General features: G+C 46.6%; 2 protein-coding genes across 20 annotated transcripts in view; one reads left to right on the top strand and one right to left on the bottom strand.

Moving 5' to 3' along the window:
• The window catches only part of LOC119958254 (CAP-Gly domain-containing linker protein 1-like), a 113,656-nt gene extending 105,764 nt beyond the window's left edge, over positions 1-7,892 (bottom strand). For 9 of the 18 annotated variants that reach the window (XM_038786685.1, XM_038786683.1, XM_038786686.1 and 6 more), the window contains exons 1-2: positions 7,665-7,892; positions 7,563-7,584 (exon numbers count right to left, since the gene is read on the bottom strand). Coding sequence is in view for 4 of the 18 variants with exons in the window: in XM_038786669.1 (XP_038642597.1) it covers positions 360-417 (58 nt within the window). In the remaining 14 variants the exon portion in view is untranslated. Of the gene's footprint in view, positions 1-359; positions 428-7,562; positions 7,585-7,664 lie in introns of those variants that run through there. The other 9 variants (XM_038786669.1, XM_038786670.1, XM_038786680.1 and 6 more) reach the window with 5 other exon arrangements.
• A 117-nt stretch (positions 7,893-8,009) lies between these two features.
• LOC119958234 (G-protein coupled receptor 182-like) overlaps positions 8,010-18,151 on the top strand; it is a 52,836-nt gene continuing 42,694 nt past the window's right edge. For both annotated transcript variants that reach the window (XR_005458982.1, XM_038786645.1), the window contains exons 1-2: positions 8,010-8,097; positions 14,227-14,347. The gene's annotated coding sequence lies outside the window, so the exon portion shown is untranslated. The remainder of the gene's footprint in view (positions 8,098-14,226; positions 14,348-18,151) is intronic.

The following is an 18,151-nucleotide window of genomic DNA, read 5'->3' as shown; positions in this document are numbered from 1 at the left end:
CAACCAAATCAGCAATAATATTTTGGCTAACTATTCATCTGCCAATAATTTGGTTTACTAGTGATCCAATCGTGTGGGTATTTTAGAGCACTTGATTGCAGCAAGTATATCAATAGTGGCATTAATGGGACAGGCCAATTAAAACACAGCTCTATGTTAGAAGCTAAACATTATAACATGCTACAGACCCCAGACGATCCATGAGTAATCCTCCAAGTTCAGTTAATAATATGTTAAAAATAAGCATCATGTGAAAATGCAGACTCTAATCAGTTTGATTTACTAGCTCTACATGAGATATTCAACCCTTAATGCACCATAACAATCATCCTTGCTGTTTCAACAATGAGGAGGCTCACCTGAAGTTGGAAAGAGGGCTGCTAAATAGATTGCAGACTGTTTTGTGGGTCTGTGCATTCACTGTTGATTCTGTTAAGCGGAATCCAATCTGATTATTTGTTTAAAATTCTGTAGCCCAGGAAGAAAATGTCTCTTCAAAGCATAAGATTGCGTGTCAGCACTACAACTAGGATATTATAAGATAGCAGGAAATCTTCCTGTATTATTCTTGAGTTTTGTTTGACTATCTGCAACGGTCAAGTTTCCCTTCAGAATCATTAAAACCCGTTTCTCAACTCACTTCCAGGCTGCCTATTCGCCCATTTGTATTGTAGAACTGCTAAAACCATAAAAGGACAGGGATGCCTGAGCTTTGAATTCCCTCATGTTCTCATTCGTAACGTTACAATTCTTACAGACTCCAACGATGGGAAAATCTTACAGGTCTGTTTGACAGGCAGAACAATTCAATGCAGCTTCCAAAAGTTTTGTCTTTTCCCTTCAGCCACTCAACTCTGTGGGAAGATCGATTCCACCAAAGACTTCAAAGCTTCTCCCAAATTTAGGGTGGCTTTTCTCACAACCTTCTCATCCTCTTGGACATGATTTTTGTTACTAGCTCTTCTTTTCTCGCCCATTGATATTTATGCACTCCTGGTCATTGACCTTCTGAATGTTCCTCTTTTCTACCTCCTAAACTCCAAATGCAGTCCTAAGCACACTTCCTCTTCCATAACTCCTCACCGTGTTGAAATCAAACCTTATCACACCATTTTCTAATTAAACTCATTTGTTCCTGAGTTCAACATGTTGAACTTCTCAGTTCCCAAGGTCTCCTCTTCCTTCGACAATCGTCAGGGTTTTTAAAACCCAAGCTTCGCATCACTGAATTACTTCTTCCTAATTTACCTCAGCTTCTCTCCTACTGTGTTCAACTTTGGTTATATACTGCACTTATGGGCTTTGGCCCGTCAGAGAATATTCTACATGAACATAACGGGCGCGATTCTCCGCAAATGCGGAGAGTCGTGAAGGCTGCCGTGAAACTGGCCGTGTTTCACGGCAGCCTCCGCGCCCCCTCCCGGGACCCAATTCTGCTCCCCGGTCGGGGCTAGCAGCGGGGCCCCGTGAACCTCGGCATCGCAGGCTTAGCGAACTTCGCTAAGCTCGCGCGCCAAGGTTAACGGCGGCTGACGCAAACGATGACATCAGCCGCGCATGCGCGGATTGGACGGCTCCAATCCGCGCATGCGTGGATGACGTCATCACGCATATGCGTGAAACCCGCGCATGCGTGGGCCGTTCTGCCCCTCAGCCGCCCCGCAGACTGATCCAGCGGGGCGGCGGAGTAACAAAGAGTGCGCGGGGTTTGGACCCGCTGCCAGCGATCAGTGACCACCGATCGCGGGCCCATGCCACCCTTGGCACGGCTGTGCCAATCGGTGGCATGGTTCTCCAGAACGGCACTTTGCAGCCGTTTTCATGAACTGTGAGAGCAGGTGTGTTGGAGTTCGTGAAAACGGCCGTAAAGGCCTGGGAAATCGGCCCATCGGCTAGGGGAGAATCGCTGCTCGCCGTAAAAAACGGCGAGCAGCGATTCGTGTCATGGGGGGGGGGGGGGGGGGGGGGGGGAAGAATAGCGGGAGGTCGGGAAAAATGTCAGGAAGGCCCTCCCGCTATTCTCCGACCCGTTGTGGGGGGCGGAGAATCACGCCCAACGTTTAAAGAACTGGTAAAAGCACACCAATTTTAGGTTCTTCTTAATTGAGGGAAATCTATTGCTGTCTCTCAACATGCCAGTCTACTATATCCGTGCCATTTTAATACTTAAGAGGAATTGTACAGCCTACAAATTATGCTGCTGCTGCTTGTAGCTACTCCTGCCAGGGGATCAGCTGTCATGGTATGTCACACTCATCTGTCTTGCACCAGCCTATCACATCCTCTGTAGCTCGTTTGAAACCACTTTGTGGCGTCCGTCATCCAAGTACACCCAGGTCGACCCTTCTTTCTGCTGCCCTCCATTTCGCCATATAGAAGAGCTCTCTGTAGCTTTTCAGCTGTGATCCAATGGTCTATTCGGACGCCACTTTGAATTCTTTTCACTCTTGCTATTTCAAGCACTTCTTTATTTATGTTATGGTTTATATAAGGAATTTTAAGCAATACATCTAGCATCCACATTTCAAAAGCCTCCATTTTCATCCATAAACCTTTATTTATTGTCCAGGTTTCTGAGGCAGAGAGGAAAGTAGATAGAATGTTATATTAAATGGTATTTTTCCTTGTTACAAAGCTTGAGATTTCTTGTTGTTAACACATCCATTATCGTCACAAAATTACTGCCAGCTTTCTCTACCAGCTTTCTCTATCCTTCTAATTTCAGCATCGCATTTCCATCTTCTGCTATAATTTGTCCTAAATAGACAAACGTATCTACTTGTTCCAGTGCAACACCATCCACTTCAATCTTAGAACATAGCCCATCGAGTCTGCACCGACCCACTTAAGCCCTCACTTCCACCCTATCCCCGTAACCCAATAACCCCTCCTAACCTTTTTTGCTCACTAAGGGCAATTTATCATGGCCAGTCCACCTAACCTGCATGTCTTTGGACTGTGGGAGGAAACCAGAGCACCCGAAGGAAACCCACGCAGACAAGGGGAGAACGTGCAGACTCCGCACAGTGATCCAGCAGGGAATCCAACCTGGGACCCTGGCGCTGTGAAGTCACAGTGCTATCCACTTGTGCTACCGTGCTGCCCACAATCTTCACTCTAGTTTCTGCTAATGCATTCCCTCAAGCAAACCTTGTTTTTGGTGTTCGTACCAAATCCACATTCTAAACTTGTAGATTTTACTTGACCTTTAATGTTTTGCAGGGTCTGTTCTGATTCTGCAAGTCATGATGTGTCATCGACATACTACAAGTTTAAGTTCTTGCCTCCAATTTTTACCCCTCTTTGGAAGTACATCTAATTCTCTGAATGTTTGTTCTATGTACAGATTTTTAAAATTCTGGTAACATACACAGCCTTGTCGCATTCCTCTCTTCATTTGAAATAGATGTCTAATTGTCCCTCTTGCAGCCTGATGCTCGCCATTTGATCCAAATATAGGCTCTGGAAAAATCTCATCTTTATTGTCGATGTCACATTTCAACAACACGTCTATAACTTTTGGGGATAAAAACGATTGTACGCTTTTCCACAGCCTATGGAGCATATGTAAATTTGTTGTTGACTTCGAGATATTCATCGAAGAATGGCTGAGGTTAAATATTACCTCTCTAGTTCCTACTCCATGCTGTTTCACCAAATTCTACTTCAAATTATTATTTCTTTCTATGATCATTTTCAAGGTTTCTTAGGTCATTTAATGAATGATGAATATCTCAAGTCACTTGGAATGTATCTTTTGGTATATATTTGGTCATAATTTTCTGTTATCACTTCTATTTCTGTGTCTCCAAGGACTTTTAGATACTCTATTGTTATTTCAATTATGCCTGGTGCTTTCAAAGCATTCTTTAACACTGCTAACATCCCAAGAGTAGGGGACGAGCGGGTGGAGGGTTTGGGGGCCCCAATTGAGTTGGAGGAGTTGGTGGAGGCGCTGGGAAGCATGCAGACAGGGAAAGCGCCGGGGCCTGATGGGTTCCCGGTGGAATTTCATAAGAAATTTTCAGATTTGCTGGGCCCGCTGCTGGAGAGGACCCTGAATGAGGCCAGGGAGGGGGGGGGGGGGGGGGGGGCTTTGCCCCCGACGATGTCCAGGGCAATTATCTCTTTGCTCCTGAAGCGGGACAAGGACCCCCTTCAGTGTGGGTCTTATAGGCCGATCTCGCTCCTTAACGTAGATGTCAAGTTGTTGGCAAAGGTGCTGTCCAGGAGGATGGAGGATGTGATCCCGACGGTGATTCATGAGGACCAAACGGGGTTTGTAAAGGGGAGACAATTGAATGCCAACGTGCAGAGGCTCCTGAATGTTATGATGATGGCGCCGGTGGCTGGGGAGTCAGAAATAGTGGCGTCCATGGATGCGGAGAAAGCTTTTGATAGGGTGGAGTGGAGTTACCTGTGGGAGGTGTTGCGGAGGTTTGGGTTTGGTGAGGGGTTCATTAGCTGGGTGAGGTTGCTGTACAGCTCCCCGGTGGCGAGTGTGGCGACGAATGTGAGGAGGTCAGAGGACTTTCGGCTTTCCAGGGGGACGAGGCAGGGGTGCCCCTTGTCTCCCCTGCTCTTCGCGTTAGCAATTGAGCCCCTGGCCATGGCGCTGAGGGACTCGAAGGGTTGGAGGGGAATTGTGCGGGGGGGGGGGGGGGGGGGCACCGGTTGTCGCTGTATGCAGATGATCTGCTGCTGTATGTCACGGACCCGGCTGAGGGGATGCCAGAGGTGCTGAGGATACTTGAGGAGTTTGGGGACTTTTCGGGATATAAGCTAAAAGCGAGCTGTTTGTCCTGCACCCGGGGGGTCAGGAGAGGGAGATAGGGGAACTCCCGTTGAGGAGGGCTTTATGTATCTTGGGGTCCACGTGGCTAGGACCTGGTGGGCTATGCATAGGCTTAACGTTTTGAGGCTGGTGGGGCAGATGGAGGAGGAGTTCAGGAGGTGGGAGGCGCTGCCGCTCTCATTGGCGGGCAGGGTCCAGTCGGTTAAAATGACGGTGCCCCCGAGGTTTTTGTTTCTTTTCCAGTGCCTCCCCATGTTGATCTCGAAGGCTTTTTTTAGAAGGGTGAATAAGTCGATTCTGGGGTTTGTGTGGGTGTGGAAGGCCCCGAGAGTAGGGAGGGTATTTTTGGAGCAAAGAAGAGAGGTAGGGGGCCTGGCGCTGCCCAACCTGTGTGGATATTATTGGGCGGTGAACGTGGCGATGATTCGCAGGTGGGTGACGGAAGGGGAGGGTGACGCATGGAAGAGACTGGAGGTGGCGTCCTGTGCGGGTACGAGTCTGGAGGCCTTGGTGATGGCCCCACTTCCACTCCCCCCGGCAAAATACTCCACGAGTCCGGTGGTGGTTGCGTCTCTCAAAATCTGGGGACAGTGGAGGCGGCATAGGGGGGGGAAGTGAAGGCCTCAGTTTGGGCCCCGATACGGGGCAATCACCGTTTTGCGCCAGGGAGAACGGGTGGGGGATTTGGGAGTTGGCACAGGGCAGGCATCAGACAGTTGGGGACCTCTTCGTGGATGGGAAGTTCGCGACTCTGGAGGAGCTGGTGGGGAAGTGGAACCTCCCCCCTGGGAACGCTTTTAGGTATATGCAGGTCAGGGACTTTGTTAAGAGGCAGGTGGAGGAGTTTCCACGGCTGCCGCCAAGGGGGGTGCAGAGTGCTTTCGGGGACGTGGGTCGGGGAAGGGAAGATCTCAGCTATTTACCAACTGATGCAGGAGGAGGAGGAGGCCTCAGTAGGTGAGCTCAAAGCGAAATGGGAGGAAGAGCTAGGGGAAGAGATTGAGGATGGAACGTGGTCGGACGCCCTGGAGAGGGTGAATTCTTCCTCCTCTTGCACACGGCTCAGCCTAATTCAGCTGAAGGTGCTGCACAGGGCTCACATGACGGGGGCAAGGATGAGCCGATTTTTCGGAGGGGAAGACAGGTGTGGGAGGTGTTCGTTTGGCCCGACAAATCACACCCATCTGTTTTGGGCATGTCCGGCTCTGGAGGGGTTTTGGAAGGGGGTGGCGGAGATTTTGTCGGAAGTGGTTGGGTCTAGGGTCAGGCCGGGCTGGGGGCTCGCGATCTTTGGGGTAGCTTCGGAGCCGGGAGTGCAGAGGCGAGAGAGGCCGGCATTCTGGCCTTTGCGTCTCTAGTAGCCCGGCGCAGGATTCTGTTACAGTGGAGGGATACGCGGCCCCCGAGTTCGGAGACCTGGGTCAACGACATGGCCGGGTTCATCAAGTTGGAGAGGATCGGCGTTCCGGTTGCGGCTATGTGGAGCTAAGCCGCACGTTCGGCAGCTCCCGCTTTTTAGGGACTTTTGGGCTGTTTCGAGAGCCCCAAACGGAGCTGTTTCTACGCATCCCGGTGGGGGAAGGTGCCTGGAAGAACTTGCCCCACACTATATGGTGCTCACCTGGAGTGGGAAGAAGAAAAAGGCTGCAGTAACTCTCCCAAAAAAACGGGGGAGGAAAAACAAAAAAAAAAGTTGGAGAGGATGAAATTTGCCCTGAGAGGGTCGGTATAGGGGTTCTTTCGGCGGTGGCAGCCTTTTCTCGATTTCCTGGCGAGGGGGTAGAGAGTGGTCGGTCTCTGCAGCAACCGGGGGCGGGTGGGTTTGGTGATGGTTGGGGGGGGGGGGGGGGGGTTTGCGGCGGTGGGTTTGTTATGTTATTTTTTTCTTTCTTGTATTGCTATTTGTTATTATTTATTTTTGGGGGGGGGGGACTTATTTTCTTATTTTGGCGTGGAAACACGCCTTGTTTTAAATTGCGGGGAGAAAATTTGTTATTGTTATTAAAAAACTTGAATAAAATTTTTTTTTTTTAAACTCTGCTAATATGCTTGGTCCTTCACTTGCCTCTTTATCTGCAAAGATAACAGGCAGGATTCTCTGGTCGTCGAGTAGCATGTTTCCCGGCCGTGCGCCATTCGCTGGTGGAGGTTCCCTCCGCTTGTCAATGGGATTTGTCATTAAAGCCACCCCATGCTACCAAGAAACTCGCTGGCGCGGGTGCTCTACCAGCGGGAAAAGTGAATCGCAACGACAGGAGAATTCCAACCAATGTTTCTCCTATGTTGATCTATCGGGAGGTCCATGTGAGTGAGGAGATCCATTTCAGGTCTGCTTTCCTGCCCTCACCCAGACAGTAAGCTTGCATGTTGTACAAGTACAGATTTCTTCCCATCTTGGTAAGAGATTGAAGGTCTAATATTGGGGCAGCACACAGACGTCATCAGGCTTGAATGGTGAATGCCTTTTGCAGTCCATGAAAACATCCTTGTCCTTTAAGGTCGGGTTGAACAACCTGATAAGTCAATACTAGGCCTTGATGGCCTGTTTGGCCTATTTACATCACCATGATGTAACAATGAATCTAAGCAACACATGGATACACTAACACTTCTGGTAATTGTATCAGATTTTTCATTCATCAGGTTATACATAATAATGACAGTTATGGCAACCTAAATTGTGATAATGTAACACACTATCATCAAGAAAGACACTTCACTACTACAAATAAAAAAGCTTGTTTTTTGAAAAAATGATAAAACTTACCAACTCGAATAAAATTCAGCAACTGGAAAAGCACAATAAAAATTAGTTCATTATACAAGGCAAATTGAAAAGTTGCATGTTAAAAAAAGTTGAAGAACTCACCGTTCAGAAATGGAAAAGTACAAAATAGAATTCTAGAAATAAAAATATGAACTGAAATCGTCGTTGATCTTGTAAAAAAAGTTGTTAAAAAAATTATTGAAAAATAATCACTTTTAAATACTCTTTCTTTGAAGGACGATTGCATAGAGAATTTGGGATTTCACCGGGTTTTCTCCCACACCTGACCTCTAATTCTCCACACACCGACTCGCACAACTCCAACTGAAGCCGGATTTAAAGCGGCCGCCGCCTCGCGCGCGTGGACAATGCCGCCTTTGTGTCGCCCTCGCCAGCGATCTCGCGCCGCCTCTCGCGGGAGTGACCGAGCGCGCGTTTGCCTCCATTGTGGTGGGAGCGAAGAGCGACGGTTTGCGCCGCTTTCACCATCACCTCACGGCCGCCTTTGATGTGGCGACGGGGCCTCCAGAGCCAGGTTGGTGGAAAACTGTTTTCACAGCTCGCTGACACATCTTGTGAACTCCTTTATACCCCTGCAACGGGTACAACAGAAAGAGGCCATTTGGCGCGTCCCAACAGTGCAGAAGCAGGCCATTCGGCCCGTCGAGTCTGCACCGCAACGCTACCTAGGCTCTATCCCCATAACCCCACCTAACCTACACATCTTGGGACACTAAGGGACAATTTAACATGGCCAATCCACCTAACCTGCACATCTTTGGACACTAAGGGACAATTTATCATGGCCACTCCACCTAACCTGCACATCTTTGGACACTAAGGGACAATTTAGCATGGCCAATCCACCTAACCTGTACATCTTTGGACACTAAGGGACAATTTATCACGGCCAATCCACCTAACCTACACATCTTGGGACATTAAGGGACAATTTAACATGGCCAATCCACCTAACCTACACATCTTGGGACACCAAGGGACAATTTAGCATGGCCAATCCACCTAACCTGCACATCTTTGGACACTAAGGGACAATTTAGCATGGCCAATCCACCTAACCTACACATCTTTGGACACTAATGGACAATTTATCATGGCCAATCCACCTAACCTGCACATCTTTGGACACTAAGGGACAATTTAGCATGGCCAATCCACCTAACCTGCACATCTTGGGACACTAAGGGACAATTTAACATGGCCAATCCACCTAACCTGCACATCTTTGGACACTAAGGGACAATTTATCATGGCCAATCCACCTAACCTGCACATCTTTGGACACTAAGGGACAATTTAGCATGGCCAATCCACCTAACCTGTACATCTTTGGACACTAAGGGACAATTTATCACGGCCAATCCACCTAACCTACACATCTTGGGACATTAAGGGACAATTTAACATGGCCAATCCACCTAACCTACACATCTTGGGACACCAAGGGACAATTTAGCATGGCCAATCCACCTAACCTGCACATCTTTGGACACTAAGGGACAATTTAGCATGGCCAATCCACCTAACCTACACATCTTTGGACACTAATGGACAATTTATCATGGCCAATCCACCTAACCTGCACATCTTTGGACACTAAGGGACAATTTAGCATGGCCAATCCACCTAACCTGCACATCTTGGGACACTATGGGACAATTTAACATGGCCAATCCACCTAACCTACACATCTTGGGACACTATGGGACAATTTATCATGGCCAATCCACCTAACCTGTACATCTTTGGACACTAAGGGACATTTTAACATGGCCAATCCACCTAACCTACACATCTTGGGACACTAAGGGACAATTTAACATGGCCAATCCACCTAACCTGTACATCTTTGGACACTAAGGGACAATTTAGCATGGCCAATCCACCTAACCTGCACATCTTTGGACACTAAGGGAGAATTGATCATGGCCAATCCACCTAACCTGTACATCTTTGGACACTAAGGGACAATTTAGCATGGCCAATCCACCTAACCACATCTTGGGACACTAAGGGACAATTTAGCACAGCAAGCCACCTCACTAGCATCATCTTTGGACACGAAGGGCGGGATTCTCCAGCCACGCCTGCCCGGCGATCGGAAATTCCCCCCGGAGGAGGGAATTCAGAGCGACTGGAGCTTTGGCTGGAACATCAAATGTTCCAACGTGTCCAACCACAGATGAGACCAGCGAATCCCACCCACTGTGTCAAACTTTTCTTTTAATCTCCCCTCTTTAAATGGCCCACTGCAAGATTGCCTCCAGCGAGATTTAACAATTAAAAACAAAGTTTCACGTGAATGTTCATGTGAGGGCGCGATCAAACGGCCTCGTCGCGCCCAACCTGGTGATGCGACAAGGCCGCATTAGGAAACTTTTTTATTGAATTGTCCACTCAGTCATTTTTTTGGGAGAACCGTGCCCTCAATCTTTCAATCCAAACAGCTTTGAAGTCTCTAAAAACCTGTCAACCATGATCTGCAAATCTCTTGTGTTGTGAGTCATTAAGGCACAGTCATGGGCGAAAAGGACTTCCTGGATGAAGTTTTGGTTTTTGGACTGATATGTTGTCGGTCAAAGAGCGAGGCAGCAAGACGTTATCGGAGACACACTCCCTCTTCAAGATCCTCAGCAGAATGGCTCAGGACACGGGTTAAAGATGTCTGGCTAGAACACAGCCCTGTTTCACTCTTTGATATCTCAAAGGAAGCTGGTGATTCGCCATTTAAACGGACCTGGCCTGTCATTCTGTTGTGGAGCAGATGTGTGATTTGACAATTTTTTGAGGGCAACCAAACTGTTCCAGGAGTGTCCAGAGGGTCTCCCTGGTGACTGTGTCAAAGGTCTTTGCAATGAAGGGCAGCACGGTGGCACAGTGGTTAGCATTGCTGCCTACGGCGCTGAGGACCCGGGTTCGAATCCCGGCCCTGGGTCACTGTCCGTGTGGAGTTTGTACATTCTCCCCGTGTCTGCGTGGGTTTCACCCCCACAACCCAAAGATGTGCAGGGTAGGTGGATTGCCCCTTAATTGGAAAAAATAATTGGGTACTCTAAATTTAAAAAAAAAGGTCTTTGCAATGTCAATGAAAATGAAGTAAAGGACCATGTGCTGCTCAAGGCAGTGTTTGTGGATCTGTCTAACAGTGACCATCATATGTGTTTCAATCTGGTTAAAAGGCACACTGAGTAGATTTGTTTCTGCTAGAATGGTAAGTCTGTTCAGGATGATGCAAGCAAAGATGGAACTCCCTCCCTCATAGCACTGCAGCGGTTCAAGAAGGCAGCTCACCACCATCTTCTCAAGGGCAATTAGGGATGGACATCAAATGCTGGCTTGGTAAGCAAAGCCCACATTCTGTAAAAATTATATTTTAAAAACTCCTTCCTGCTCTGGACAGAACTCTGATACTTCTGCAATGCCACACTCTGCTTTGCTGCATTTGTAGCATTGTGAAAGTCATTTGGCATCTTCCTTCCAAATTCACAAAGGATATTATGGAAGGTCACTATGGTGTCAGGGCCTGCCGCTTTGAAAGTTTTCACTGGAATTCCATCTTTTCCTGAAGCCTCGAGTGAGTTCATCTGCTTAATGCCTTTCTTGACCTCATCAACCGACGGAGTCAAGTCAAGCTAGTCAAGGACTGATCGCTGAGGAATCTGGTGGAGGGTTATGGAGTTGACGGAGATGGCTTGTTCAGCAGGCTGCTGCAGTGTTCTGCCCATCTGTCCCTTATTTCTACCCGAGTTGGGGCGGCACGGTGGCTAGCACTGCTGCCTACGGTGCTGAGGACCCTGGTTTGATCCTGGCTCTGGGACACTGTCCGTGTGGAGTTTGCACATTCTCCCTGTGTTTGTGTGGGTTTTTCCCCCACAACCCAAAAGATGTGCAGGTTAGGTGGATTGGCCACGCTAAATTGCCCCTTAATTGGGAAAAAAAATATAATTGGGTACTCTAAGTTTATTTTTTAAAAAGAGGGGGAAAAAAAGAAGAAAAATATATATTTCTGCCTGAGTTTTGGTCAAGGATAACCTGTCAGCTGAGAGCAACGGTGTGGACTCTGTCTAGAAGGTCTGTGTACACGTTTGATAGAACTAAATAACTTTATTGAGTTGTGGGAGTCTGTATGTCATTGGACTTCTTCAGCTGTCCTTTCCCACCATCTGTCTTGCATCACACGCAGCTCCTTCTAAACTTTGCTATTCAGGTGTCAAAACATGTCTCTTTAGAAGATGGAAGTTGAATTGTTCTGCTACTCCGCTTATTTTTGACCTGCAGGATTTGACAGATTTTTTTTTTGCCATTTTCATTGAACCAATCTTGATGCACTCACTTCTTCAGTTCAAGAACAGTGATCGGGATTTTCTGTTCTGGAGCCTAAGTGCTCCCACCGGTGGAAAATTGGGACGGTACCGTGAATATTAGCAGCCGACCCCCTCCCCATCGACCGTCCCCCACTACCCCCCATCAGACTCTCCCCATCAAAGACCCCATCAGACCCCCATCACAGAACCATATTAGTCACTCCTGCCTGAAAGCTGAAGAGCAGTCCAGGCAGTACAGCGAAAGATCACTGCCTTTTCACTTCTCCTTCCCTAACATGTGCTGCCTCAGACAAAAGTGTTTACAGCAGCAGCAAGTACCAGAGTGTTCCTCCAAAGCCAAGTGCATTTGAAAATACTTCAAATCCCTTCACAGCTTTTGAAGTGCAAAACTCCATTCAATTTCACACAGTAATATATTTCACTATCCAGTGATTGACAGTTTTATTAGTCCAGAGATAGGTGCTTGGTGGATTGTTTATCTTCTTTCCCTTCATTCTTGAATGCATCTCAAGTACCCTGCCTTGATGCTAACCACAATGTTTATAAACACTTGCTATGATTGAAAGCTCCTCACCATATCAAAAGGAGCCAAGTGCTGCCTGCTGTGAATAAGAGGAAGTGAAACCACTTAGCTCCTTTTGATGTGGTGAGGGGTTGTCAATCACAGCAAGAGTGACAGGGGTCAGTGGGGGAGAGGTTCAGGTCACCATCATGAGTGCATACTGTGGGGGAGTGAACTACTCGATACCGGGTAAAGCTGGTGAATATCTTCCAGATTCTTTTTTTACAATTCATTTACGGGATGTGGCGTCACTGGTTAGGCCAGCATTTATTGCCCATCCCTAGTTGCCCTTCATGAACTATTTTTCATGAACTATTTCAGTGTTACTGTGCTTTAGTGAAAGGACAGTTAGTGGGTTTCCAACATTATGGCAACTAAATTAACTAGAAAATAAATCACCTAACCACAAGAAACAAAATGGGGAGATTGCTACCATACGTTAATGAATAATTCTAACAGTCATTTAACTTTGATTTAACTTTCAAACGTCCTTTTTGTGCTTTGCCAACACAAAGAATTGAGGGAAAAGGAAGCACAATCAGGCCCAGATAATATCACTCTGCTGGATGTAATAGACAAAAAGTAGGAAATGATTTTTCAGCCAGGCAGCTGCAACAATACAAATTAATTGGTTTTTCATTCAGACCAATAACACAAGCACCCATAAATGTTTTGTACATTTTCAGATTTCTAATGATATATGATGAAAACAGGTGATAGGGCATGGTTTGGCTTCATTTTGTTGATGCAGTATGTATGGTTCAGCAGGTGCCAGTATTTTTCCAGAACCTTGCCCTCAAGTGAGCTCACATAGTGAATGGACGAATACAGAGGGGTAGTGGGGAGGGTGGTGATGGTAGATGGCACACTGCCCCCTCCCCCCCCCCCGGCAAACCACATCAGTGGTGAAAAGCCAACCAGCTCCACATCAATAAGCCCTACGCAGTAAAGCACTGTGGAGCTCATTAGCAAGGGCCGAGCGGAACCTACGCCCCTCATTGGGATTTCAGTCTAAGGGGTGCCACCCTTCAATTGGCAAATGGCAGTCCCCGAAGAGTCACCTCTCCTTTTCTTCCTGCCCTTTAAAAATCAGGCTTCCCACTTCCACCCTCCTCCTAGTGCCAACCAATTTTTGGCATAGGCAGCGTATTATTAGGGTCAATTGATAATAAGCCTCATTGACCCTTAATTGGTCATTGTAATATGACAGACTGGATGCCTATTTCAATGCCCCTATCCCTCCCACCCTTCATACCCCCCTCACCCCCCCTTTTCATAGGCATGGCCCCCCTCAGATCCGGGCCTTTGGCAGTGCCACCTGGGCACCCTGGCACTGCCACCCAAGTGCCAGAGGGAGAGCCAGGGTGCAATCCTGTTCTGTCCCCGACTACCCAGGGATCTCCAGTGGCCTGGGAGACCCCCCCCCCCCTCCCCCAAGGTGTCGGTACGACTGGTCCATGTTTGTGTGGACCAGTACTAAACACCACCATGGTGAGGTCTCCCACGTGGGGGCATTCGTTCCTGAGCCTTGGGAGAATTGGGCGCTGGAATAGGTTCATTTAAATATGTACATCTCGTTAGATCTCGCGATACGTTCCAAGTGTCGCAAATCACGTGAGGCCTTTCGCGAGATGTAACGGACTCATCACATCACCGAGTCTGTCGTATCATGTGACTACCAGGATGGTAGAAAACAAACTAAAAGTCCATGGTCGTTTTCCATGTAGTAATTCCTTTGTTTTTACTTCTATTCTAGTGCCACCCCTCATCACTACTGCCCTAAGGAAGATCAGATAACTCAGCACAAATGGGAAACAAACCAGAGACCTTCCCAATTTTGACTCAGTTTTACCATGAAACACTGAACCATCAGGAAGGTAGATGTGAATTTTCTCAACACACTATTAGATATAACGTGGTAATGCTTAAGAAGTTAGAATTTGTCTGAGTAATACAAGGATATTCCTTAAGGTCTTACATCACCAAATATTATGGCCTGGACGATGGTGAAACTTAGTGTTCACCATTGCTACTCTGAAACTAAACATCAACTTTTGGAATCCACACATGTATACTTAAATGCAGAAATCCAGAAATTACTGTCAGTGATTCTATGCTTCTCCAGAGGGTGTGCGGTTGAAGTTCCTGCAGATTGCAATCAATGGTAAATTACTGAACTGTCGAGAAGGTCCCCTTTTACATTGTAAAATCGCTGTTAAAAACTCTCAAAAACATATGTCTTTTTAATGAGGTGTAACTGGGTTTTTAATGACATACTAAGTCAGACCTATTGTTGAAGAACACCTTTGGCCCTGGAAAATTGATTTTATATTTGTGTAATATCAGTTTTTCCATTCTGATAAACATTTTTTAATGTTTAGGATATTTCAGCTTCTAATGTGTATGTCACAATCATTTATTTTGCTCTTCGTTGAAGTTGTAAAAAGTGAAGGATAATCAGGTCATTTCAATTCCTGGCTTGTTGTCTGTGAGAATACGTAAATATGTTTGGCTGCTTACCTGTTTGATGGCATCACTGTTGCTCGATGCCTGGAGAGCCCCTTGACTTGGCATCAGATTCAAATTAACATTGGAACAGGTGAAATCCATGCCAAAGAGAACACTAGGGGCGGGATTCTCCGGCCACGTTCGCCAGGCAACTGGAGAATCCCGCCCGAGGTCAACGGACTTCTCCATTGTACGCGGCTCGCCCGTGGCGTTCTTGCGGCGGGTGGGGCATGAGAATTCAGTCCTAGATCTACGTGGGTGGCTTTCTTCAAGGTCAGCAGTGAACACCAACACTTCTCTGCTGACCACAAAATCTAGACCAATGTTTACCATTAATGGCAACAAGAATGCATTTTTATTGTTCAAGATCATGGACATCTAACATGGTGAAGGAAAAGCAAAAATCTCTCTCTTTTAGGGTCATCAGTCTTCTTTGCATCAAAGTTATATCAGGCAGATTTGTGACTATGCATGTTTTGTCTCCAGAAAACATGCCACAAAATCATTAATAGGATTAGTGTGTGCTGATTTTTAATAATTGATGTTTTTGTACTTGGACAGTAATGCGCAAGTCTTGCAATTAATTTTCAGCAACAGTGGTAATAATGCCCAAAATAGGTGTAATGTTCCAAAACACAATTTTCCATTGATTAACATCGAGCATAAACACTTCTCCGGACAGCAGGACTCTACCTGCAGATTTTGTGGGAAACCAAAATAAACTGTAGGATTTCATTTAAATAATTAATTAATTTTGAAAAATATTTAGAGCACTTTTTTTTTAAAAGTGGATATAAGCAGCTGTAGAAAATTATTTTAATTAATTATTAGCCATGATTAAAAGTTATGGGCTGCTGTAAAGAAAATGGATGCAGCCAGTTGAAGGTAATTAGCTGCATTAAGGTAGTAAACTCTTCCCGTTTATGGAAAGGGTAATGTTAAAAAAAAGCTATTTGGCAACCTTTCCAAAGACTGAATGGAGAAGTAAAAATGCGGCATTCCAAAAGCATACCAATGTTGCAATTGTATAGGGTGTTGGTGAGACCACATCTGGAGTATTATGTCTCGTTTTGGTCTCCTTATTTGAGGTAGGACGTGATGGCATTGGAGGCAGTTGAGAGGAGGTTCACCAGATTGATTCTTGGATGAAAGGGTTGACGTATGAGGAGAGATTGAACAGTTTGGGCTCGTTGGAGTTTAGAAGGATGAAAGGGGATCTGATCGAGGTGAATAAAATACTGAAAGTGATTGATAAAGTAAACGTAGACCAAATGTTCCCCTTTGTGGGACAATGTAGAACGAGAGGTCATGGATATAGGTTGAGAGGCGGTAGATTTAGAACTGAGATGAGGAGGAACAATTTCTCGCAGAGGGTGGTGAATTTGTGGAACTTGCTGCCCCATACATAGTGCGGTGGAATGGGAGTCATTAAATGGTTTCAAGAAGGAGTCACATATATTTCTGATTTTAAAAATGGGTTAAAGGGATATGGGCGACAGGTGGGAAGGTGGATTTGAGACCAGGAAGAGATCAGCCACGATTTGATTGAAGAGCTGGATTGCCTACTTCTCCCAATTCCTATGTTCCTATATAATGTTGAGGCATGACATGGATTCTGGGCCAGTGCTGCAGCTGCACAGGTACCAACTGCCTGACAGAAAGCTGAATACGGTTTACAGAATTTAAGGTCCCAGGAACAGGTGTGGGCCTTCACAGCCACAGGATGTCCCAAATCAGTTTACAGCCAATTAAGTAGTTTAAAAAAAAGTGTTGTCACTGTTGTAATATAGGAAACATGGCAACTAATTTCCAGACAGTACGGTCCCACAAACAACAATTAGATCATTGCTGATTGCAATCAGGTAATCTATTTCAGTGATGTTGAATGAGGTGTAAATACTGGCCAGAACGTCCCTGCTCTTCTTCGAAACATGCCATGAGACCTTTCACATCTCATCTGAAAGAGCACTTGTGATAATTCAGCACACCGTCAGTACTCCATTTAAATGTCAGCCTAGATTATGTACTGTGGAGTGAGGCTTGAACTCACAACTTTCTGGCTCAGAGGCAAGAAGACAGCCTGATATAAGAAACCATAGACTTTCCCTTAAACAACCTTACAGCTTGTCTTCATTGCATCTCCGTACTTCAACAGGGCAGACATTCAAGCAGCAATGTACAATTTTCTTTTCTTTATTCTTTTCTGGGATGGGGGCATCGCTGGCAAGGCCAGTATTATGCCTGCCAAAAGGAAGGAACCCACACCGAGTTGCAAGGTGAAACTGAAAGTTTATTTTCTGTTACGGCAGAGATTCACTGGAAGGTGCTACCCATCAGAGTGAGTGCCAGCCCGTCCTAGGCCAGCTGGTTTTATACTGGAAGCTTTTAGATAGCGCCGCCCCCTTCAGTGGAGAAGCACGCTGATGTACCGTCAATTACCACGAGACGAGAATGGTGAAACAATCGAGGCTTTATTGCACAAGATGTTGTGCCTCCTGCAGCTGGAACCAGAATGGGAGCAGCGCAGGAGAGCATACACTTTTATACACCGCCTGCTGGGCGGAGCCAGCAGGCAGGGATTTACCGTTGTACCTGTAATATACGGGGAGTGCCGTAATACATACAATATACCACTAGTGGTGTTTACCACACACTTATTCTCCTAAGGATGCTGGGACGACCAGATCCCCAATGCAGAGGCTACGGCAGGGCCTAGGTCCGTCATTTTCAAAATCAGTGTCACGCCCTGCGGATGGGTCACGAGCGGGTGTCAGGAACGTTGTGGGGCCATCGGTCCCGTGACCAGATTTCAGAATGCCGACCATCCCGCGCATGCGTGCCCCCTCAGCACTGCGCAGGCCTGGAGCCCAACGAGGCAGACTGCCTCCTAATGTCAGCGCACTGACCCAGGAGCAAATTCTTTTTAAAAATCGAGTCTTCTCTCCAGAAACAGCAGCAGAGAGCAGGTCACGCACCCCATACACTGACGTCATGTGCTCTGGGCACGAGAGAGATTACTCCATTTTGTAGCTGCCAGCAATGCTGGTGTGAGATGCAGGGCCTATGGTTCACAACCCATTAAGAAGCTGAAAATAGGAACAAATGATTTCTTGAGGTATGGGTTTATTAATTGTGCCACTGCAAATCAGAATGCAAAGTTTGTATGTGTTATA

Source organism: Scyliorhinus canicula, chromosome 28 (genome assembly GCF_902713615.1).
Source record: "Scyliorhinus canicula chromosome 28, sScyCan1.1, whole genome shotgun sequence".
Lineage (NCBI taxonomy): Eukaryota > Metazoa > Chordata > Chondrichthyes > Carcharhiniformes > Scyliorhinidae > Scyliorhinus > Scyliorhinus canicula.
This window is presented reverse-complemented; position numbering and strand designations above follow the sequence as displayed.